This window comes from Alexandromys fortis, unplaced genomic scaffold (genome assembly GCF_014885135.2).
Source record: "Alexandromys fortis isolate MF-2015 unplaced genomic scaffold, M_Fortis_MF-2015_v1.1 scaffold_27, whole genome shotgun sequence".
NCBI lineage: Eukaryota > Metazoa > Chordata > Mammalia > Rodentia > Cricetidae > Alexandromys > Alexandromys fortis.
The window spans coordinates 1,089,420-1,108,736 of record NW_026067952.1 but is presented as its reverse complement, the minus strand read 5'-3'; the positions used below and the strand labels follow the sequence as shown (position 1 = coordinate 1,108,736).

Genomic DNA, 19,317 nt, shown 5'->3' with positions numbered 1-19,317 from the left:
AAATAAAGACATAGTTCTTACAAGTATAGAGTGTAAATGTTTTTATTATAACAAGTCTAACATGCAAATTCTTTCACAGCTGAGAAATTTCTTGAATCTGTAGAAGGAAATCAGAATTACCCACTGTTGCTTTTAACATTACTGGAAAAGTCACAGGATAACGTCATTAAAGTATGTGCTTCAGTAACCTTCAAGAACTACATTAAAAGAAACTGGAGAATTGTAAGTATTTTGGGTATGCAAAATTAAATACTCATATATTTGATATGGTTTATATAAATTCTCTTAGTATATTCAGATGTAGATTCATGATAAACAGGCTCTTTCTCCAAAACTCCTGTTATTTAAGTTCCACATAACTTTCTTAAACTTTATTGTTTATTGTCTCAGGTTGTTAAGAGAGTTAAGAGACAGACCTAGGATGGGAAGACAGTTTAAATGGATAATTAAAGGAGTTTAAGATGGGTATGTGTTATGTTTCTGTAACCCCAGATTCTGAGGTTGAAACAGAAGGATACTGAGGTCTTGACAGCCGGGTAGCACAGTGAAATCCCATCTCAAAAAAAGTAAAATTTAAAGTAATTGAGATTTCCTTATTCATTCACTTACTATTTCACAACAGTGTCTGACTGTGTAGGCCTGGCTGGTCTGGAACTCACTGTATCACTACCTACCTAATATCTGTTTATGGTGTGTGTTGTCTAAAGATAAAATTCTTATTTACAGTCTTTTGGGTTGATGACATAAGAATTTATAAAACCAGTCTGTAAAGATGGCCTGGCAATTTAAGAATACTTACTGCTCTTACAGAGAACCCAGTTTTGATTGTCAGTACCTGCCTGGCTTGCAACTGCCTGAAATTGAAGCTTCAGGGGATCTGATGCCCTTTTCTTCAAGGGGCTCCTGCTTGCAGATGATGCACGTGTACTTATGCAGGCAAGACACAAACACAAATTTAAAAAAGTTAGAGAAAATGTTTATAAAACAAGTATCTTAAAGTGTAAACAGATTTTTCTTTGGACTGCCAGCTCACTAATAAAAACATGGAGACTTAATTGTGAAAGTTCGATCTATAACTTTACCTTGTTTCTAACTAGTTCTTAAAACTAAATTAACCCATCTATATTAATTTACATTGTATCTCATCGCTCCTTACCTCATCTTTCTGTACTGCCCACTCTGCTTCTGTGTCTGGCTGGTGACTCCACCTTTCTTCTTCCTAGAGTCATCTCTTTCACAGGAATTCCTGTCTAACCTTTCCCTGCCTAGCTATTGGCCATTTAGCTCTTAAACCAATCAGAAGGCACCTTGGCAAAGACACCTCTTCATAGTGTAAATAAATATTCTGCAACATTTCCCCCTTTTAGTCTAAATAAAAAGGAAAGGTTTAAAATCTAATACAGCCGGGCGATGGTGGCGCACGCCTTTAATCCCAGCACTCGGGAGGCAGAGGCAGGCGGATCTCTGTGAGTTCGAGACCAGCCTGGTCTACAGAGCTAGTTCTAGAATAGGCTCCAAAGCTACAGAGAAACCCTGTCTCGAAAAACCAAAATAAATAAATAAATAAAATAAAATCTAATACAGTAAAATTATATGCAATAAGAACAATTACCAAGAAAGAAATACATTTACAATGTTTAGTCCATTAGTATTTAGCAAATTTAAAGAAAATACTCCATTATCTATTGATGGAGTCCAAGAGATATTATCTATTTAGTGAGTCCAACGTTTTGCACCTGATTTTATTTATTTATTTATTTATTTATTTATTTATTTATTTATTATGTATGCAGCATTTCTTCCATGTATGCTTGCATGCCAGAAGAGGGCACCAGATCTCATTATAGATGGCTGTGAGCCACCATGTCGTTGCTGGGAATTGAACTCAGGACCTCTGGAAGAGCAGTCAGTGCTGTTAACCTCTGAGCCATTTCTCCAGTCCCCCCTGATTTATTTTCTATCAAAGCTACAGAAAACTGATTATAACTATCCGATCTTCAATCCCATCAGAAACCTGAGAAGGATATATTATCCAATTAAACAGGAAATGCAAAAGCAAACAACCTCCAAAACTATAGAAAAGCTAGATGCAGCTGGCTGCCTAGGTTCCTCTGTTGGAGCACCCATCTTCTGCCTTCAGACTTAGCATGTCTGATCTTAACTTGTCTTGACAAAGTTCAGCAGTTGCATTTTTTTATGTCCTGTACGTCCAATTTGGACAGCATACTGTCAGCAGTCGAGACAAGGGCAGTGACTAATTTTCCACAACTAAAGCAAACTCTATGTAGAGGTTCTTCAATGCCCATTATCCTCTTTTGAATTAAATTAGTGCTGCCAGGAGCAGATGTGTCTCACTATCATGAAAAGCCTTAGGTCATTAAAACATCTTAAATGTAAACCCTGTTTCTTAAAAAAAAAAAAAAAATCTTAAATGTCTGTCTGTATATCTTTGGAGTGTCTATAGGCTATCTATCTAAAATATATCTCTGTTTACCCTTGAAAACATACCTAACATAACATAAGCACGAGTAATAACAACCCAGAGACACATACTGGGATTCAAGATGAAGACCAGAGAAGCACAGCAGACAAACGCTAGAGAGCTATTACCTCTACAAAATCTTTTTTTTTTTTTTTAAGATTTATTTATTATGTATACAGCATTCTGCTTGCATATGTACCTGCACCCCAGAAGAGGGCACCAGATCTCATTTTAGATGGTTGTGAGCCACCATGTGGTTGCTGGGAATTGAACTCAGGACCTCTGGAAGAAGAGTTGGTGCTCTTAACCTCTGAGCCATCTCTCCAGCCCCTCTACGAAATCTTTAGACTGAAAAGAGCACGTTCCTGTTTCATGCCACTTTATATTCCTCTCTAGTGCTGGGATTAAAAGTGTGCACCACCACTTTCTGGCCTGTATAGCTAAACTAGTGAGGCTACCTTTGCACTCTGATTTTGAGGCAAGCTCTTAATGTTATAAATATATATAAATTATAAACAATATATTTATATTATATATAAATAAATATATAAATTATAAACAGAATATCACTATATTTGTGTGTTTGGAACTTTTTCTTTTAAGCTTTCTATGTGGGAATACATGCCCCATTTTGGATGCAATTAAAGTTTATATTATTCATTAAATATTGTTCTATGTGGTGAAGAAATAATTTTGAATCTTAGAAAGAGCATGCAGTTTGCAGGCATGCTAGCTTTTCTGTAGAGTAGGAGGGGATGGAAGGGCTTTTTGAGGCTGTCTCTTTGTAGCATAGGCGGTCCTCAAACTCATGAGCATTCCTTTCTTCCTCTCTCCCTCTCTTTTTGAAATAGTTTAAGATATTTTAAGACAGGTGGTAGTGGCACATACTGTTAATCCCAGCACTAGGGAGGCAGAGACAGGCAGATCTCTGAGTTCAAGACTAGCCTGGTCTACAGAGCAGGTTCCGGGGCAGCCAGGGCTGTTACACAGAGAAACCCTGTTTCAAAATACCAAAAAGGGGGAAAAAAAATTAATGTAGAATTTAAGCATGAAGCTTAAGATTAAAAGAGATACTTGGGAAGATAGACCCTGAGCATAGACTTCGCTGGTATCATCAAAATATACATTTCTCTAAGGAAAGAGTTCATGCTTTTGCCAGATTATTAAAATCTGTTGTTATTCCTGAAGGAGGAGTCTGAGGAATGGCCACATTCTCCATTTTCCTTGGTAACCTGAGATAATAAAAATTAGTTGTCTTTTACCTGTGATCTCAGATGAATGTGAATGTGGATCCTGCATCACCTACTTGTTGATGTTTCTCTTTTAGGTTGAAGATGAACCAAATAAAATTTGTGAGGCTGATCGAGTGGCTATTAAAGCCAATATAGTACATCTGATGCTGAGTAGCCCAGAGCAGATTCAGAAGCAGGTGATGTTTCTTACTTGTAGGCCCATGAAGGTGGGTGCGCTTTTCTGAGGCTCTCTGCTAATTAAACTTTTCCTTCCCTAGCTGAGTGACGCTATTAGCATCATAGGTAGAGAAGATTTCCCTCAGAAATGGCCTGACTTGTTGACAGAAATGGTGAATCGCTTTCAGAGTGGAGATTTCCATGTTATTAATGGAGTCCTTCGTACAGCACATTCACTTTTTAAAAGGTATTAATATGCAAGTTTATACTTTTAGTATGCTCTTTCTGTTACATTAGTATAACTTTCTGTGAGTATGAACATCCTTGAGTGGCAAAGCATTATTTTGTTTGCTTCTTCTTAAGAATCTACATCTCAGCAGGCAGTGGTGGTGCCTGTGTGCCTTTAATCCCAGCACTTGGGAGGCAGAGGCAGGTGGATCTCTGTGAGTTCAAGGCCAGCTTGGTCTGTAGAGCTAGTTCCAGGACAGTCTTGAAAACTACAGAGAAACCCTGTCTTGAAAAAAAAACCAAAAAGGACATTTATCTCACACTGCCCTATTTTTTATTAGGTAATTAGATATTTGTACGTTGAATTCAGAAGGCTGTCTGGTTGAAGGCGTCTAGTCGTCTGTCCTTGGTCATCTAAATTAACAGAAAGTTGTACTCCTATACTTTCTCTTCCTTTTCTAGATACCGGCATGAATTTAAGTCAAACGAGTTATGGACTGAAATTAAACTTGTTTTGGATGCCTTTGCTTTGCCTTTGACTAATCTGTTTAAGGTATGGTATGTTTTGAAAATTACCTAGTATTTTAAATTGATGAAATATGTGTATACATTTTAGAGATCTTCTTTTGATAGTGCCTTTTTTTTTTTTTTTAAGATAGTGTTTTTGTATCTTTGGAGTCTGTCCTGAAACTTGCTCTGGAGATCAGTCTGGCCTGAACTTACATAGGTCTGCCTGCCTCTGACTCCCAAGTGCTAAAGTATTTATTTCCTTTAGAAAACTTGCAACCCTGTGCAGAAATGGACACGGTGAAGAGAGAGCTTCCATGCTGTACAAGTATTATGTTTTATGTTACTGACACTTTTGTAGTCTGCTCCCTTATTTTTGTAGGGTTACTTAAAAACAAAACCAAGCATCCTATCATTTCACCCAAGTAACTGAATTTATATCTGTAAAGAGAGATTGATATTTTTGACATATGTGGAATTTAATTAATTACGGTATTTCACAGAGCACAGGGTACTTTCTTTAGAATGTTCTTAGTGTTTATAAGAATCCTATAAAATTGAAAGAAAATTTAACCTTTTTTTTTTTCAGACAAGATCGCACAAATACTGTTAGTAAAAGGAAACTTAAGCCCATCGGCTTAAGTCTGACTTTTTTGATGACAGAAATGCTTTTTATTTCTTACCTTCATAGAGAATAGTTGTGTCATAGTCAGTACTCAGATACAGAACTTATATAAGGGTTTTTAGTGTTTGAATAATTTTTTTTTTCCAAAAATTAAGGCAGTGTAATCAGTTTTCCAACTTTAGATTAGTAAAGATTTTTATTTACTAACAATGTAAAAAGTCTTAGGGACTGGCTATAGTTCACATGTCTGTAATCTCAGCGCATGGGAAGCAGATGCAGGAGGATTGGAAATTCTAGGCCATCTGGGCTATCTTGAGCAGGTTCCCTCCCCATCAGTTTGGTTTCTATGGTGAGACTGTCTGGAAAAGAAAAAAGCTTTATCCAGATTACAGTGTATAAAATGAACATATTGTTCTGCATATTTTGTTAGAAATGTTGCCCCTTTTCTTGGGTGTTGCAGTTCATTGAGAAAACCTTAATATTTTAAATTCTGCATTCCAGAATAAAGCAAGTAACATTTACTTACATAGAATATATGTGCAAAGTACAGGAATTTTTAGCATATAAAAATCCTGTTGTTTAATATTTATACATTCTCTACACAATAGGCATTCTTTCAGTGGCTTTGAGACGGGTTGTCTCCTTTTTTAGATTATTTTTCTATTTATATATGAATGTTTTGCCTGCCTGCATGTATATGCACTATGTGTAAGCCTGTAGGATTCTCTGGAACTGTAGGTTCTTATCTACTGTGGTACTTTTAACCACTGAGTTGTCTCTTTAGCCCTCCTCTCTACTCTATGTAGCTCTGGTTAGCCTGAAACTCACTCTGTAGACCATTGTGGCCTCAAACAGAGGAGATCTTCCAGCCTTTGAGTTCAGGAATTAGAAGTTGGGTGCCACCACATTTTTCCTCCCAGGATCTCACTTTGTAGCCCCAGCCGGCCTAGAACTTAGACTTGCTTGTATACCAAGTTGGCCTCGAACTCAGTGTCCTACCTGTACTTTTAGTGCTGGCATTAAAGGTGTGAGGTACACCTGGCTATTGCTTTTGTTGTTGTTTTTAAGATAGTCTCTTATAGTTCAGGCTCTCCTTGAATCAGTGATGACCTTGAACATCTGAGCATTCTGTCTTCACTTCCCAAGTAGCTAGGTTGCATGCATGTACTACCTCGACAACGTTGTGTGGTGCTGAAGATCAGACCCTTGGCTTCATGCATGCCGTGGCTGTTCTACCCTCATCATATACCAAATGTCCCTTGAATCTTGGAATCTTTCTGCTTGTACTTGGATTTTACTTGCCTCACCACACCCAGCTGTAACGCACTACTAGAGTAATATTCCTTATGAGTCTAGGTTCTATGCAGATCTCTTGGCCTCCCAAACCCATTCCTGTGCTGCTTTGCACTACTCATGTGGAATTTCAGACTCAGAAGTAGAGGCATGCAGAACATTGTATAGATAAATGCATTGCTGCATTAGGATAATGCTCAGTTGGAAATGATCTAAATGCCAAACAGTAGAAGTTTCTTAATAAGAGCATATAGAAACTTTTTTTGCTTAGCATTTATATATGTGCCCATAGCTGATGGAAATATGCTCAGAGTGTTATAATTTGGATTCTTCAGTAATACTCTTACAGTCAAATTAAAAATACATACTTCTAACTTGTTTTTCAGAATCTCTTAAGTGAATATATGCTATTTAAAGGCCTCATTTGGAGAAGAAATTTGTGTGTAGTTTCAGGATAGTATAAAGCTATTTCATTAAGCTTAGCATGCTGATTTTATGTTATACTAAAACCATGTTCCTAAATTCCCTTCCAAGGCTACCATTGAACTGTGCAGCACCCATGCAAATGATGCCTCTGCCCTGAGGATTCTTTTTTCTTCTTTGATCTTGATCTCAAAATTGTTCTATAGTTTAAACTTTCAGGTAAGTTTCATTTGATTTCTTGCTTTGGGTTCTCGTTTTTCCTCTCTCTCTCTTTCAACTTTAAATATACAGTCTACCCCAGTGCTCCTTACCACTGAACCATCTCTGTAGCCCCACCCCCAAGCCTTTTTCTTTTCTTTCTTTCTTTTTTATTTATTTTTGGTTTTTTGAGACAGGGTTTCTCTGTGGTTTTGGAGCCTGTTCTGGAACTAGCTCTTGTAGACCAGGCTGGCCTCGAACTCCCAGAGATCCGCCTGCCTCTGCCTCCCAAGTGCTGGGATTAAAGGCATGCGCCACCACCGCCCGGCTTCTTTCTTTCCTTTTTTTTTTTTTTTTTTTTTTTTTTTTTTTTTTTTTTTTCTCTCTCTATTTTGTTAATAGTTCTTGGAGGTGGTGACGGGGAATAGCTTTGTTTTTCCGTGAAACTGCTGTCAGGACCTTTTCTCTCTACAACGAGTCTACTTTGAACAAGCTATAAAGATAATTCTAAGAAACTGTATATTTATGTCCGTGAACAAGAGAAAGTCCTCAAAAATCTTTAACATTTTAACATTAGGGGTTGGAGAGATGACTTGACATCAAAACTGGAATTAGAGACAATTGTGAGTTCCTTTGTGGATTCTGGAAACCAAAAATCACTCCCTTCAGCATCTCCTCCCTCCACCTCACACCTCTGCCCTAAATTTTAAAAGCATGGCAGAGACAAAAATTAATAAATCAAAGTGATTTTTGAGTTTTTATTTATTTGTATGTGTGAAGTATGCCGTGTGTGTATGGGTGCCTGAGGAGGCCAGAAGTGGGCTGAAGTTACGGGTACTGGTGAGTCACCATGTGGGTGTTAGCGATCTTAACCACTGAACCATCTCATTGTAGGCTTGTGAGAGAGGGGAAAAGCTCTGACAGGAATAAGAACTATAGATATGTCACAGGGAGTGCTGGTGACCGCTGCACTACAGCAAGAAATGTCGGTCATGCTTGTTATCAAGATACCATCTCCACTTACTCCTTTTGGGCTTCTTAAAAATTACCTATTTTTTATTTTTATTTATTGTGCGTCTGAGTATGTGCCAAGTGTGATGTCTTTAGAGGTCAGGACTGGATTTGGATTCCAAAACGAGTTGCAGGTGTTTGGGACTCAACCACATGGGTGTTGGGACCCAGGCTCTGACCCTTCTAAGATCAGGATGTGCTCTTTTTTTTTTTAAAGTCATCCTCTTTTTTTTTTTTTTTTAAGATTTATTTATTTATTATATATACAGTATTCTCAGTAATCTGCCTGCAGGCCAGAAGAGGGCACCAGATCTCCTTACAGATGGTTGTGAGCCACCATGTGGTTGCTGGGAATTGAACTCAGGACCTTTGGAAGAGCAGGCAGTGCTCTTAACCACTGAGCCATCTCTCCAGCCCCAGGATGTGCTTTTAACCTGAGCTGCTCTTAAGTTTTCTTTCTTTCTTTAGATTTGTTTTTCTGTGTGCATGCATGCACATGCTGTATGCCTGTTCTTGATGCAGGGATTCTTGAATCAGAACTTCAGGATAAGGAAGGGGTATTAACTGGTGCACATTTATGCACCAAGATAGAGGAGCTGAATTTGTCCTTTGTACTGTGTAGTCTCTCTCTGTTCTTAACATTCAGAACATGGTAGTGTTTGCAGTGGTAAGGGAGCCTTCGCCAAAGAAATTCCATTTTTATTAGGTGAAGATGACAAATGTATTCAAACAATGTATGTGTTAAACTGGATAGCAAAATTTTTAAGTGAGTACTACCGAGTTTTTGTTGTCGTTTTGTTTATCTGAAAAATCAGGAAAAATAAGCTTGAGTTGTCACAGGTAAGAAGCCCATTTCTTCAGAAGACTGTACTGTACTGTCTATGCTAGAGAAAATCAGCAATTGTACAGGAAACCAGAGTCTGGACTGTGGTCCTCTTACAGTAAACTCGCTAGTTGGGAGGGAAAGAGGTTGTGTTGGTAGTGAGTACACTCTGTGAACATGGGCTTCATGCTGGTCCTCGTCGAATCCCTTAAGAAATAGACTTAAGATAGAGACTGGGGAAACATAGTAGGTACAGTGGTGTGATTTTCAGAGGCCTGGGACTGCAGGACAGATATCAGCCGCCACGGTCACAGATGGACCAAAGTCTATATGTGAACCCAGAGGCATGGCCAGATGTTTTATCGTAGCGGGGATATAGGTTACTCTCTCCATTTTATCAAAGTTTCAAGTCCACAATTATTTTTTAGGATCTCCCTGAATTCTTTGAAGATAATATGGAAACTTGGATGAACAACTTTCATACCCTCTTGACATTGGATAATAAGCTCCTACAGACTGATGTAAGTATTTAAAATATTGTCAAAGTTTTTTTTTCTTCATTAAGAATTATCTTGGTGTATAGATGAAATGCAGTGTTGAAATGTTTGCTTGGCATGAGTGGGCCCTGGGTTCAAAACAGCAGTAAAGGAAAAAAAGTTAGCCTGAAGACTTACTTACTCATGGATTATTACTAGATAAAATTCCACAAATGTAAGAAATTTGATTATGTAATATGCAGGAAATTTTTTAATGTAATTGGGCCTACTTTCCTATAATCTCAGCCACGTCGGCATCAGAAGATTTGGAATTCAGTGTCATTATCAGGTTTGAGGACACCCTGAATCATGAGATCCTGAAGACAGATGCTAAAAAGAAATCCCACACTAGCTCAGATTTGAGTGTAATAAAGGGTTATTTATTTAGGGATAGACTCACAGATCACAGTCTTCTGATTTGAGTGTAATAAAGGGTTATTTATTTAGGGATAGACTCACAGATCACAGTCTTCTGCTCAATGGGGAACAGCAACCAAATCCCACAGCTGGAAGAGAGAGAGAACGTGTACATTCTATTACTATTATTATGAGTGTGAGTAAGCTCACACTAATTTATTTATCTCATCTAATCCCCCCCCTTTTTAAAGAGATCCCTAAGCCTATACTAATAATAGCGAGTAATAGAGTGAATACTTGTGGGCTATTATTTATAGGCAATTTACATTGATTTAGATTTTTGTATATTGATACAAACTTAAATTATATTGAATATGTTCCTATTTTCGTCTACAAGACCCTGTCTTATGAAACAAAAAAAGTGGGTTGGGGAGCTTGTAAGATAGCTCAGCAAATAATAGCATTTGTTGCCATGCTTGATGACTTTTTATTTTCTCTCCCTTTGAGGCAGGGTTCTTCTGGGTAGCCCCAGCTTTCCTGGAACTCGGTTGTAGACCTGGCTAGCCTTGAACTCACATGTATTGGCCTCTGCCTCTTAAGTTAGGTTATTAAAGGCATGCTTCACCATTCCCAACTCAATATTTAGTTTATTGTTAATTTATTTTCTAGCATATATTTGCAAAGTTCATAAGAGTTGAGAAATGTCCAACTCTGTGAAAGAGATAGTATGTGGAGGAGAGACTGGTCCATACAGCTAATCAAAAATGTGCAGTCACTCAGGTTTGGACTCAAAGTGTGATGGGCACAAGGAGAGACTGCACTATTCAGTTTCAATGCAGTTGGTGAACCCTACTTAAAGTTATATTCATTAAAGGCTGCTATTTTAAAAATATTTTATGTGTGTTAGTGTTTGCCTGCATACATATATGCACCACATTCGTGCCGTGCCTGCAGAGGCCAGAAGAGGATGTTTGATCCCCTGGAACTGGAGTTGCCAGTGGTTATGAACTTCTGTTTGGATACTGACAAGTGAACCCAGGGCTGCAAGAGGAGCAAGTGCTCCTAGCTTCCTATTGTGTTCCCCCAGCTGTTAAATATTTTATAGCGAAGTGTTCATACAAACCTTATAGTGTTACTTTGTTTGGAGATAGGGCGTTGCACATACTAGTATACTTAGTAATAAAATGATAATCCTCTGTGGAATAGCAACATAATAGTAAAATGGGAGTGCACTGATGTGATTGCCTAATGGTTAAAAGCACCAACATCTCTGACACAGAAGGCCTGTGTTTAGTTCCCAGTACCCACATACTGGCTCACAGCCATCTGTAATTCCAGTTCTAGGGGAATTCAGTGCTCCCTTCTGAACTCCACTGGCATCAGGCATACATGAAGCACAGGCATACATATAGGCAAAACACCTATGCACATAAAACTTGAAAATAATAGAGTTTTTAAAAACCCATGCTACAGAAAGTATATATATTTACGTTCAAGCTTCTATAGTGTTATTTTTTTCTGTTTTATATTTTTAAATTTTATTTTTTGTATATGTGTGTTTTCCTCACACATGCAAATGTATATCACATCCTGGAACTGAGGTTTTCGTTGGTCATGAACTAACATTTGGCTTCTAGGAATTGACCTGGGTCCTCAGCAGGAATGGGAAGTGCTTTTTAACACTGAGATATTTCTCTTAGTCTCCACATATATTCCAGTCTCATATTTGAAATGCTTCATTATCAACAAGGAGGAAAAGGCTTACTCAGCTTAAATAGTGAGGCTCTAGATGTTGTGATGCTTGCCTATAATTCAAGTACTTGGCATGTTGAAGTCAAAGGATCGTTAGTTTGAGGCTAGCCTAGTACATATTGAAAGACTATTTTTTAAGGGGGGGCAGGCAGTGGTGGCGCTTGCCTTTAGGAGGCAGAGTTATGTGAATTTGAGGACTGCCTGGTCTACAGAGCTAGTTCCAGGTTAGCCAGGGCTACATTGAGATACCACGTCTTAAAAAATGAAAAGGTAGGGGCTGGAGAGATGGCTCAGAGGTTAAGAGCATTGCCTGCTCTTCCAAAGGTCCTGAGTTCAATTCCCAGCAACCACATGGTAGCTCACAACCATCTACATGTAATAGGGTCTGGTGCCCTCTTCTGGCCTGCAGGTATGCACACAGACAGAATATCGCACACTAAATAAATAAATATTTAGAAGATCAAAAGGTGGGAGGTGTTAAGAGTTACTGTCAGTGATTAGTAAATAATGGTTTTATCACTTGTTTCATTGAAAACTTTGCATATGTGATGCCAGCACAAATACAGTACAATAGTTGATTTGGATTTAATTATGTTTTAAAGATGCCTATGCCTGAATTACAGCTTCTCTCCTTCCTTTATATCAACCTAAAAGTTGTGTGTTTTTGAGTTTTATCTTTTCTCTCATGTGAGGATGAAGAGGAAGCAGGCTTATTGGAGCTTTTAAAGTCTCAGATTTGTGATAATGCTGCGCTCTATGCACAAAAGTATGATGAAGAGTTTCAGCGGTACCTGCCTCGCTTTGTCACAGCCATTTGGAATTTACTAGTTACAACAGGTCAAGAGGTTAAATATGATTTGGTAAGATGATATTAGAGACAGGAAATATTCCTTCCCTGTTTATTTCATTTAAAAAACTAGTTTTGCTTTTAAATATATTATTTTTGCCTTTTGTTCCAGTTGGTGAGCAATGCAATTCAATTTCTGGCTTCAGTTTGCGAAAGACCTCATTATAAGAATCTTTTTGAGGACCAGAACACACTGACAAGTATCTGTGAAAAGGTTATTGTGCCTAACATGGAATTTAGAGGTAATTATGGGAAAGTGGAAAGGGTTTTCAGGGGATTAAAAGCTGTTCTTTAAAGTACAAACTGGTGAGCTAGGCATGAGACCCCCCCTCCTCCCCTATTGTTTAAAGGTGTTTAACATCAATTTAATAAGATGTCTTCTTCTGATTGCTATGATTTTGTGTGTGTGTGTATGTGTGTGTGGTTATTCTTTTTTCTTTTGGTATTTTGAGAAGGGTTTCTCTGTAGCTTTGAAGCCTGTCCTGGAGCTCATTCTGTAGACCAGACTGGCCTTGAACTCACAGAGATTCTCCTGCCTCTGTCTCTGTCTCCTAAATGCTGGATTAAAGGTGTGTGACACCACCATCCAGCTATTGTTGTTTCAATTGTGAGTTTTCAAGACACATCTGAAGGACAGATCCTTATTCTGATAATTTCTGTGCTACTTGTGTTTATCCATGAAATAGTTTATCAAATAATAGTGAATACAGTTGTGTTTTGTTTTAATGTACTTACTGGCAAAATAGAAGGCATTCCTAGAATGATGCCTAAACTTTTGAATGTTGGAGATGAAGGTGGGTTTTAGGAATAATAAGTAATAAATAAAGAATATTTATTTCAATCATGATTTGTCGATTACTCACTTTTTGGGGTGTTTGCTGCTAAAGTCACAGTGGGAAAAAAAAAAGAATACTTTTAGAATAGCAATTCAGATGTAGATTGTGATGACGTGTTCTCTGGAGGTCGCCTTAAATTAATCAACTTTCTCTGTAGCTGCTGATGAAGAGGCATTTGAAGATAATTCTGAGGAGTATATAAGAAGGGATTTAGAAGGCTCTGGTATGTATTTGGTTTTTTTAGTTAATAGTCACCTAGCAAGCCAATTTTAAGGCTTTTTTTTTTCTAATAAATGTGGGAAATAGCTAATAGTATATAGTCTTTTCCTTCTCTAACTCTGACCCTTGTGTCTTTCTGTCTCCTTCCTCTCTTTTGTCCCCTCATCTGCTTTCACAAACACAAAAAAGTATAAAGTGATCAAGGAAGACATTCAACATTGACTTCTAGCCTGTACACACTAAAAATGCCTGTGCGTGCACAGAAACATACATATATGTACACACCACATACAAAAGTTCAATGTCATCCTCAGCTAAAGCCATCGTATGCTATATGAGACCCTGTCTCAAAAGATCCAATTGATAGAAACTGGGGATATAGCTCATAGTAGAGCCCTTATATTGATTACATTGCTACATTGATTACTTGGGTTCAGTCCTTATCAAAAGCAAAAATAAAGGTCTTAAATCTTTTGTCTTTTCAAATTATTTTTGTGGAATTTATGATATTATAACCACTTTAGTTTCATTCTAAACTGTGGTGTTTTTTTTTTTTTTTTAGAGAAAAAGTACGTTCTTTGTGTTGCTGAAAGTTTCTTAAAAATTGGACTGGTTGATTGCTTCTTTGTCCCAAGATACATTTTCTTTCGATTTTATAGATATTGATACTAGACGCAGGGCTGCTTGTGATCTTGTACGAGGATTATGCAAATTTTTTGAAGGTCCTGTGACAGGAATCTTCTCTGGTTATGTTAATTCTATGCTCCAGGAATATGCAAAAAATCCTTCTGTCAACTGGAAACACAAAGATGCAGCCATTTACCTTGTCACGTCTTTGGCATCCAAAGCTCAAACACAGAAGGTAAATCTTTTCTTGTTAGTTTTGTTTCTGAAACAGCTTAACAACCACAGGACTCAAAAAGAAAGGTCTATCTGCTAATGCAGCCTCTTGCTCTTAATGTACTCTCCACACAGCTTCATGTGGATGAACTACATACTTGCCTCTTGATCCACACTGCCCATTCTTACTCCACTGTATAAAACATAATTAATTTAGCTAAACTAATTGGTTTAGGAACATTTATTGTCTTAAGACAGTTTTGTTTTATATCTAAAAATTTGGGTATTCATCTCTGGGCTGAAAAGATAATACCAGCACAGAAGAGGCTAGAGGAGAACCGTGAGCTCAAGACCCTCAGTGCTACGTAGTGAGATCCTGGCTCATGAAAGAAAAAGGAAAAACAATGAAGAGATAGCTTTTTGGTTAAGTGTACCATCTATTTTTCCAGAAGACCTGGGTTCAAATCCCAGCATCTACATGGTTCATGCCTTCTGTAACTTCAATTGCATGGGACCGGATACCCTCTTCTGGCCTCCTCAGGCACCTGACATACATGTGGGGCATAGACATAGATGAAGTAAAACATTTATACTCAATAATAGAGGGTTAAATGAAGCGCTCATCTCCTAAGTTTGTGCTATCGTATGCGGATATTTTGTGTTATTTTACTGTTATGTATTTTTTTCAGCATGGAATCACACAAGCCAATGAACTTGTAAACCTAACTGAATTTTTTGTGAATCACATACTTCCTGATTTAAAGTCAAATAATGGTGAGTTTTGTGAAATTGTTTCTTTTCTATAACTTATAATGTTGTACCCCCAGTTTTTGCTACAATAATATGGCAGAAGTTCAGGGCTCCCTATCACTGGAATTTTCAGAGGCAGTAATGATGTGGTTTCCTTAGCTCCTGTCTATGTAAAATTAACCTGACAATACTTTTTTTGTTTGTTTTAGAAGAAACTAGGAGTAAGGAGACAGACTGAAACTTGGCTTTGTTATCCTGCTACATTTTTATTGTGTTTTTCATATAGGAAGGAAAAGAAAGTAAATTAAAAGTTCTAAGATGGTTGTGGTGGTCAACATCTTTAATTCCAGCACACATTTAAGTGCAGGAAAAACAAACACATTAAATAAAAATTTTAGCCAGTTGTGGTAGCACATGGATTTATTGTCAACACCCATGAGGCACCAGGTCTCTGAGTTCTAGGCCAATCTGATCTAGACTTGAGTTCCAGGATAACTGCAGCTACATAGTGAGACCCTGTCACAGATAGATAGATAGATAGATAGATAGATAGATAGATAGATAGATAGATAGATAGATAGATGGATGGATGGATGGATGGATGGATGGATGGATGGGTGGGTGGGTGGGTGGGTCTATAATCCCAGCATTTTCAAAGCTGAGGCAAGAAGACTAAGGAGTTCATAGACTTCTAAAGCAACAGGACACGTTCAAGGCCATATGGTGATGGATCATATTCTGCCTTAAAGAAACAAGGAAAGAAATCAAATTTAGTTTCAAAGTATGTGAAATTGGTAAGAAAAGTTTCCCATGTTTATGAATATGCTGATGTAAATTGAGATAATTCCTTAAACTTTTTTGCTAAGAGGAATGTATATAGCCAGGCATTCTGGAGCATACCTTTTTGTGTGTGTGTGTCATCATCGTTTATGGGGGTGGGAGTTATCAGTCTTTGGCCACCACCTTCCCATGGCCACTAGCATGTTGCTTAGCTCTTCCTGCTTCCTCTTGGCACAGATGTGCATACCTGAGTTTGTCCTTGGACACCTTGAGCAGCTCCATGGCACACCACTCATAGGCTACAAAGCCTCATGTCCCGCAAGAACTTGGGTGCTTAGTGAGGTGCCCTTATCGCTGGCTGTGTGTTGGCATGCTCATGTTCTTTGTCCCCTTATGGTCCTTGCTGAGGCCCATGGCCATTGGTTAGTACAAGGCCATGGCTGCTGTTTTCCCATGGCAACCATGATAAGGAAGGACAGTGCCATGCACAAACTCAGGATATCGCTGGAGTATGCCTTTAATTCCCTTACCAAAAGACAGCCAACTTTCTATGAGTTTGTGACCAGCCTGCTCACGCACATGCGCTCTCTCTCTCTCTCTCTCTCTCTCTCTCTCTCTCTCTCTCTCTCCCTCCCTCCCTCCCTCCCTCCCTCCCTCCCTCCCTCCCTCAAGTCTAGATCAGATTGGCCAAGAACTCAGAGACATACACACACATATCAAGTTGCAGACTAAGCAGAGTTACACAATGAAAGTATATATACACACAGGGGTCAACGGTAGTTCGATAAGCTTCTATGCCTCCATTGTCCAGCTGGCTTTATGATTAGCAACAGCTGGCTGGTATTTTATCACCAATTTGTTTTTCTTTCACTAGAGGAATTGAAAGCAAATCCCAACTGAATGATGTGAGTTCAGAACAGCTTAATTGTTGGGACACTGACATACATTGCGCAGCAGCCAAACTCCAGTCACTTGACCAGTAGTAGCTCCATTGTTTAAGCTCTGATGTCACTGATTTGTGAGTAATCTTATGTAATTGTGTTTTTGTTTTTTGTTTTTTTTTTAATAGTGAATGAGTTTCCTGTTCTTAAAGCTGATGGTATCAAATATATTATGATTTTTAGGAATCAAGTAAGTAGTGCTTTTTCCCCATCTGGCATTTAATAGTTTTATGCAGCAACTTCTCCAGTCTCCCGTGTAATTAGTATTTGACATCTGTATCTAACTAAAAAAAATCCTCTTTAATAACCTGTGATTCCAGATGATGCTTAATTTCCCTTAAATGTCTTGTTTTTCTACTTCTTACCCTGAAAACTGAACCTCATGGATTCACATATGATAACAAGCAAGTGTTCTCATGTGTTGATCTCTATAACCCACCTTAGTTTAGTATCTTATGTTTTATAACAGTTTTATTAAAAATTTGGCTGGGTGGTGGTGGCACACACCTTTAATCTCAGCACTCAGGAGGCTGAGTCAGGCAGATCTCTTGAGTTCAGGGCTACCCTGGTCTACAGAGCTAGTGCCAGGACCACACAGAGAAACCCTGTTTTTGGGGGGGGGGGGGAGGATTGACCCAAACTAGGTTGTTTGTAGTTGACAATTCTGATACTGCCTACTTTGTCACAGACCTGATCTACTTATCATATCTGTCAGAGAATAGTCACTGAAATCGCAGAGTCACACATTCTGCCTTAGCTGATTGCATCCTTAGGGTGGTATTGTATTCCTCTAGTCTCTGTATTGCTATTTTGAAGTAATAAATTTATTTTGGGTCGGTAGGCATGCCACAGCACAGATATAGAGGTCAGAGGGGTACTGGATGGGGTGGCCCCTCTTCCTGCCATGTGTATGAAACAGCAGGCATGGCTGCAAGCACCTTTACCGAAAAATTGATCTCTATTTTGATCTTGTTGGAGTTGGTAGTTGGATTGGATGTAGCCTCCCAAGAGAAGAGAAATGTATTAGATACGTTTTGTTTCGTTCCATCAGACCAGACACAATCACAGCTGTCCATTTTTAGAAATAACATTTATCAGTTGGTTCATGTGAAGAAAAATTGCTATCATCAATTCATTTTTTTAAATATTTATTTATTTATTATGTATACAATATTGTGTTCGCGTGAATGCCTGAAGGCCAGAAGAGGGCACCAGACCTCATTCCAGATGGTTGTTAGCCACCATGTGGTTGCTGGGAATTGAACTCAGGACCTTTGGAAGAGCAGGCAATGCTCTTAACCGCTGAGCCATCTCTCCAGCCCCATCAATTCATTTTTTAATAGCATTTTAATCTTTCCAGATATGTTTTGTATAATCTTGATTTACTCTTTCAAAACATGTACCCTTGTGATTTTTACTGTATCTTAACACCACCATTATTGTGTCAATGGATAGTATAATTATCAGTCTCTACAAAAGAAAACACACTCTTGTAGGGTTACACATGCAGGCTTTAGGGTGTTTTAGCTGCCTATTTTTGGCCAACAAGGTTTCTGTGTCTTGATATAGACTCTATAACCTCTGAGAGTTTTTCTCAAATAACAAAATGTTCCAGGCTCCTCTTGTACGTTTCCTTCCTAGAACTCCTCTCAAAGGTTATGATTTTATTCAAAGACCACCATCTGAAGCCAGGTTACCCATATCTGAGAAGCAAAGGCAGGATGGATCTCCATGAGTAAGGCTCATATCAGCCAAGGCTCCTTAGGGGTATTTTATCTCAAACAGCAGCTTGGAGAAGACCACCCAGTGGCTCCAGGGATATTGCCAGTGAGGTGTCATTGCATCAAGGCTTTTTCATACACATGAATTAATCTATTCAGCGGGGTGATGATGGTGCACACCTTTAATACCAGCACTGAGAAGGCAGAGGCAAGTCATTCTCTGTGAGTTCAAGGCCAGCCTGATCTACAGAGTGAGTTCCAGGACAGTCAGGGCTATACAGAGAAACCCTGTCAGAACACCCCCCCTCCCCAAAAGAAACTTTTTAAAAAATTAGTGGGTTTCAAACCATTCATATTTTGTGTTTTTAACAATATATCATTCTACAGTACAGCAGAGTTTGGGGGGTGCTGTTTTTAATGTCAGTGTATCCCATTTTTCCATTGTCTTTTATTAAATAATAATCGGATTTAGAAGATTTGTTAATGTGTTTTTCAGGTACCAAAAGAGCACCTTTTAGTTTCTATTCCTCTCTTGATTAGTCATCTGCAGGCTGAAAGCATTGTTGTCCATACTTACGCTGCACATGCTCTTGAAAGGCTGTTTACTATGAGAGGTCCAAATAATGCTACTCTGTAAGTATTTGATTTCTGATTCATCCGCATACTTTCTAGCTTAGGGCTGAGGGCATACCTTACTGCTTTGAAATGTCTTTGGATATGTTCATAAATGTTATTAGTC

The 19,317-nt window shown here is 38.3% G+C and overlaps 1 protein-coding gene across 1 annotated transcript in view; it reads left to right on the top strand.

The window, feature by feature from the left end:
* Positions 1 to 19,317, top strand: part of Cse1l (chromosome segregation 1 like) — a 46,836-nt gene that overhangs the window by 17,324 nt on the left and 10,195 nt on the right. Inside the window, exons 3-15 of the mRNA XM_050151084.1 lie at positions 80 to 222; positions 3,810 to 3,911; positions 3,993 to 4,138; positions 4,582 to 4,672; positions 7,079 to 7,186; positions 9,428 to 9,520; positions 12,337 to 12,504; positions 12,604 to 12,733; positions 13,485 to 13,550; positions 14,206 to 14,408; positions 15,076 to 15,160; positions 16,986 to 17,047; positions 19,075 to 19,211. Of these exons, the coding sequence (XP_050007041.1) occupies positions 80 to 222; positions 3,810 to 3,911; positions 3,993 to 4,138; positions 4,582 to 4,672; positions 7,079 to 7,186; positions 9,428 to 9,520; positions 12,337 to 12,504; positions 12,604 to 12,733; positions 13,485 to 13,550; positions 14,206 to 14,408; positions 15,076 to 15,160; positions 16,986 to 17,047; positions 19,075 to 19,211 (1,534 nt within the window). The remainder of the gene's footprint in view (positions 1 to 79; positions 223 to 3,809; positions 3,912 to 3,992; positions 4,139 to 4,581; positions 4,673 to 7,078; positions 7,187 to 9,427; positions 9,521 to 12,336; positions 12,505 to 12,603; positions 12,734 to 13,484; positions 13,551 to 14,205; positions 14,409 to 15,075; positions 15,161 to 16,985; positions 17,048 to 19,074; positions 19,212 to 19,317) is intronic.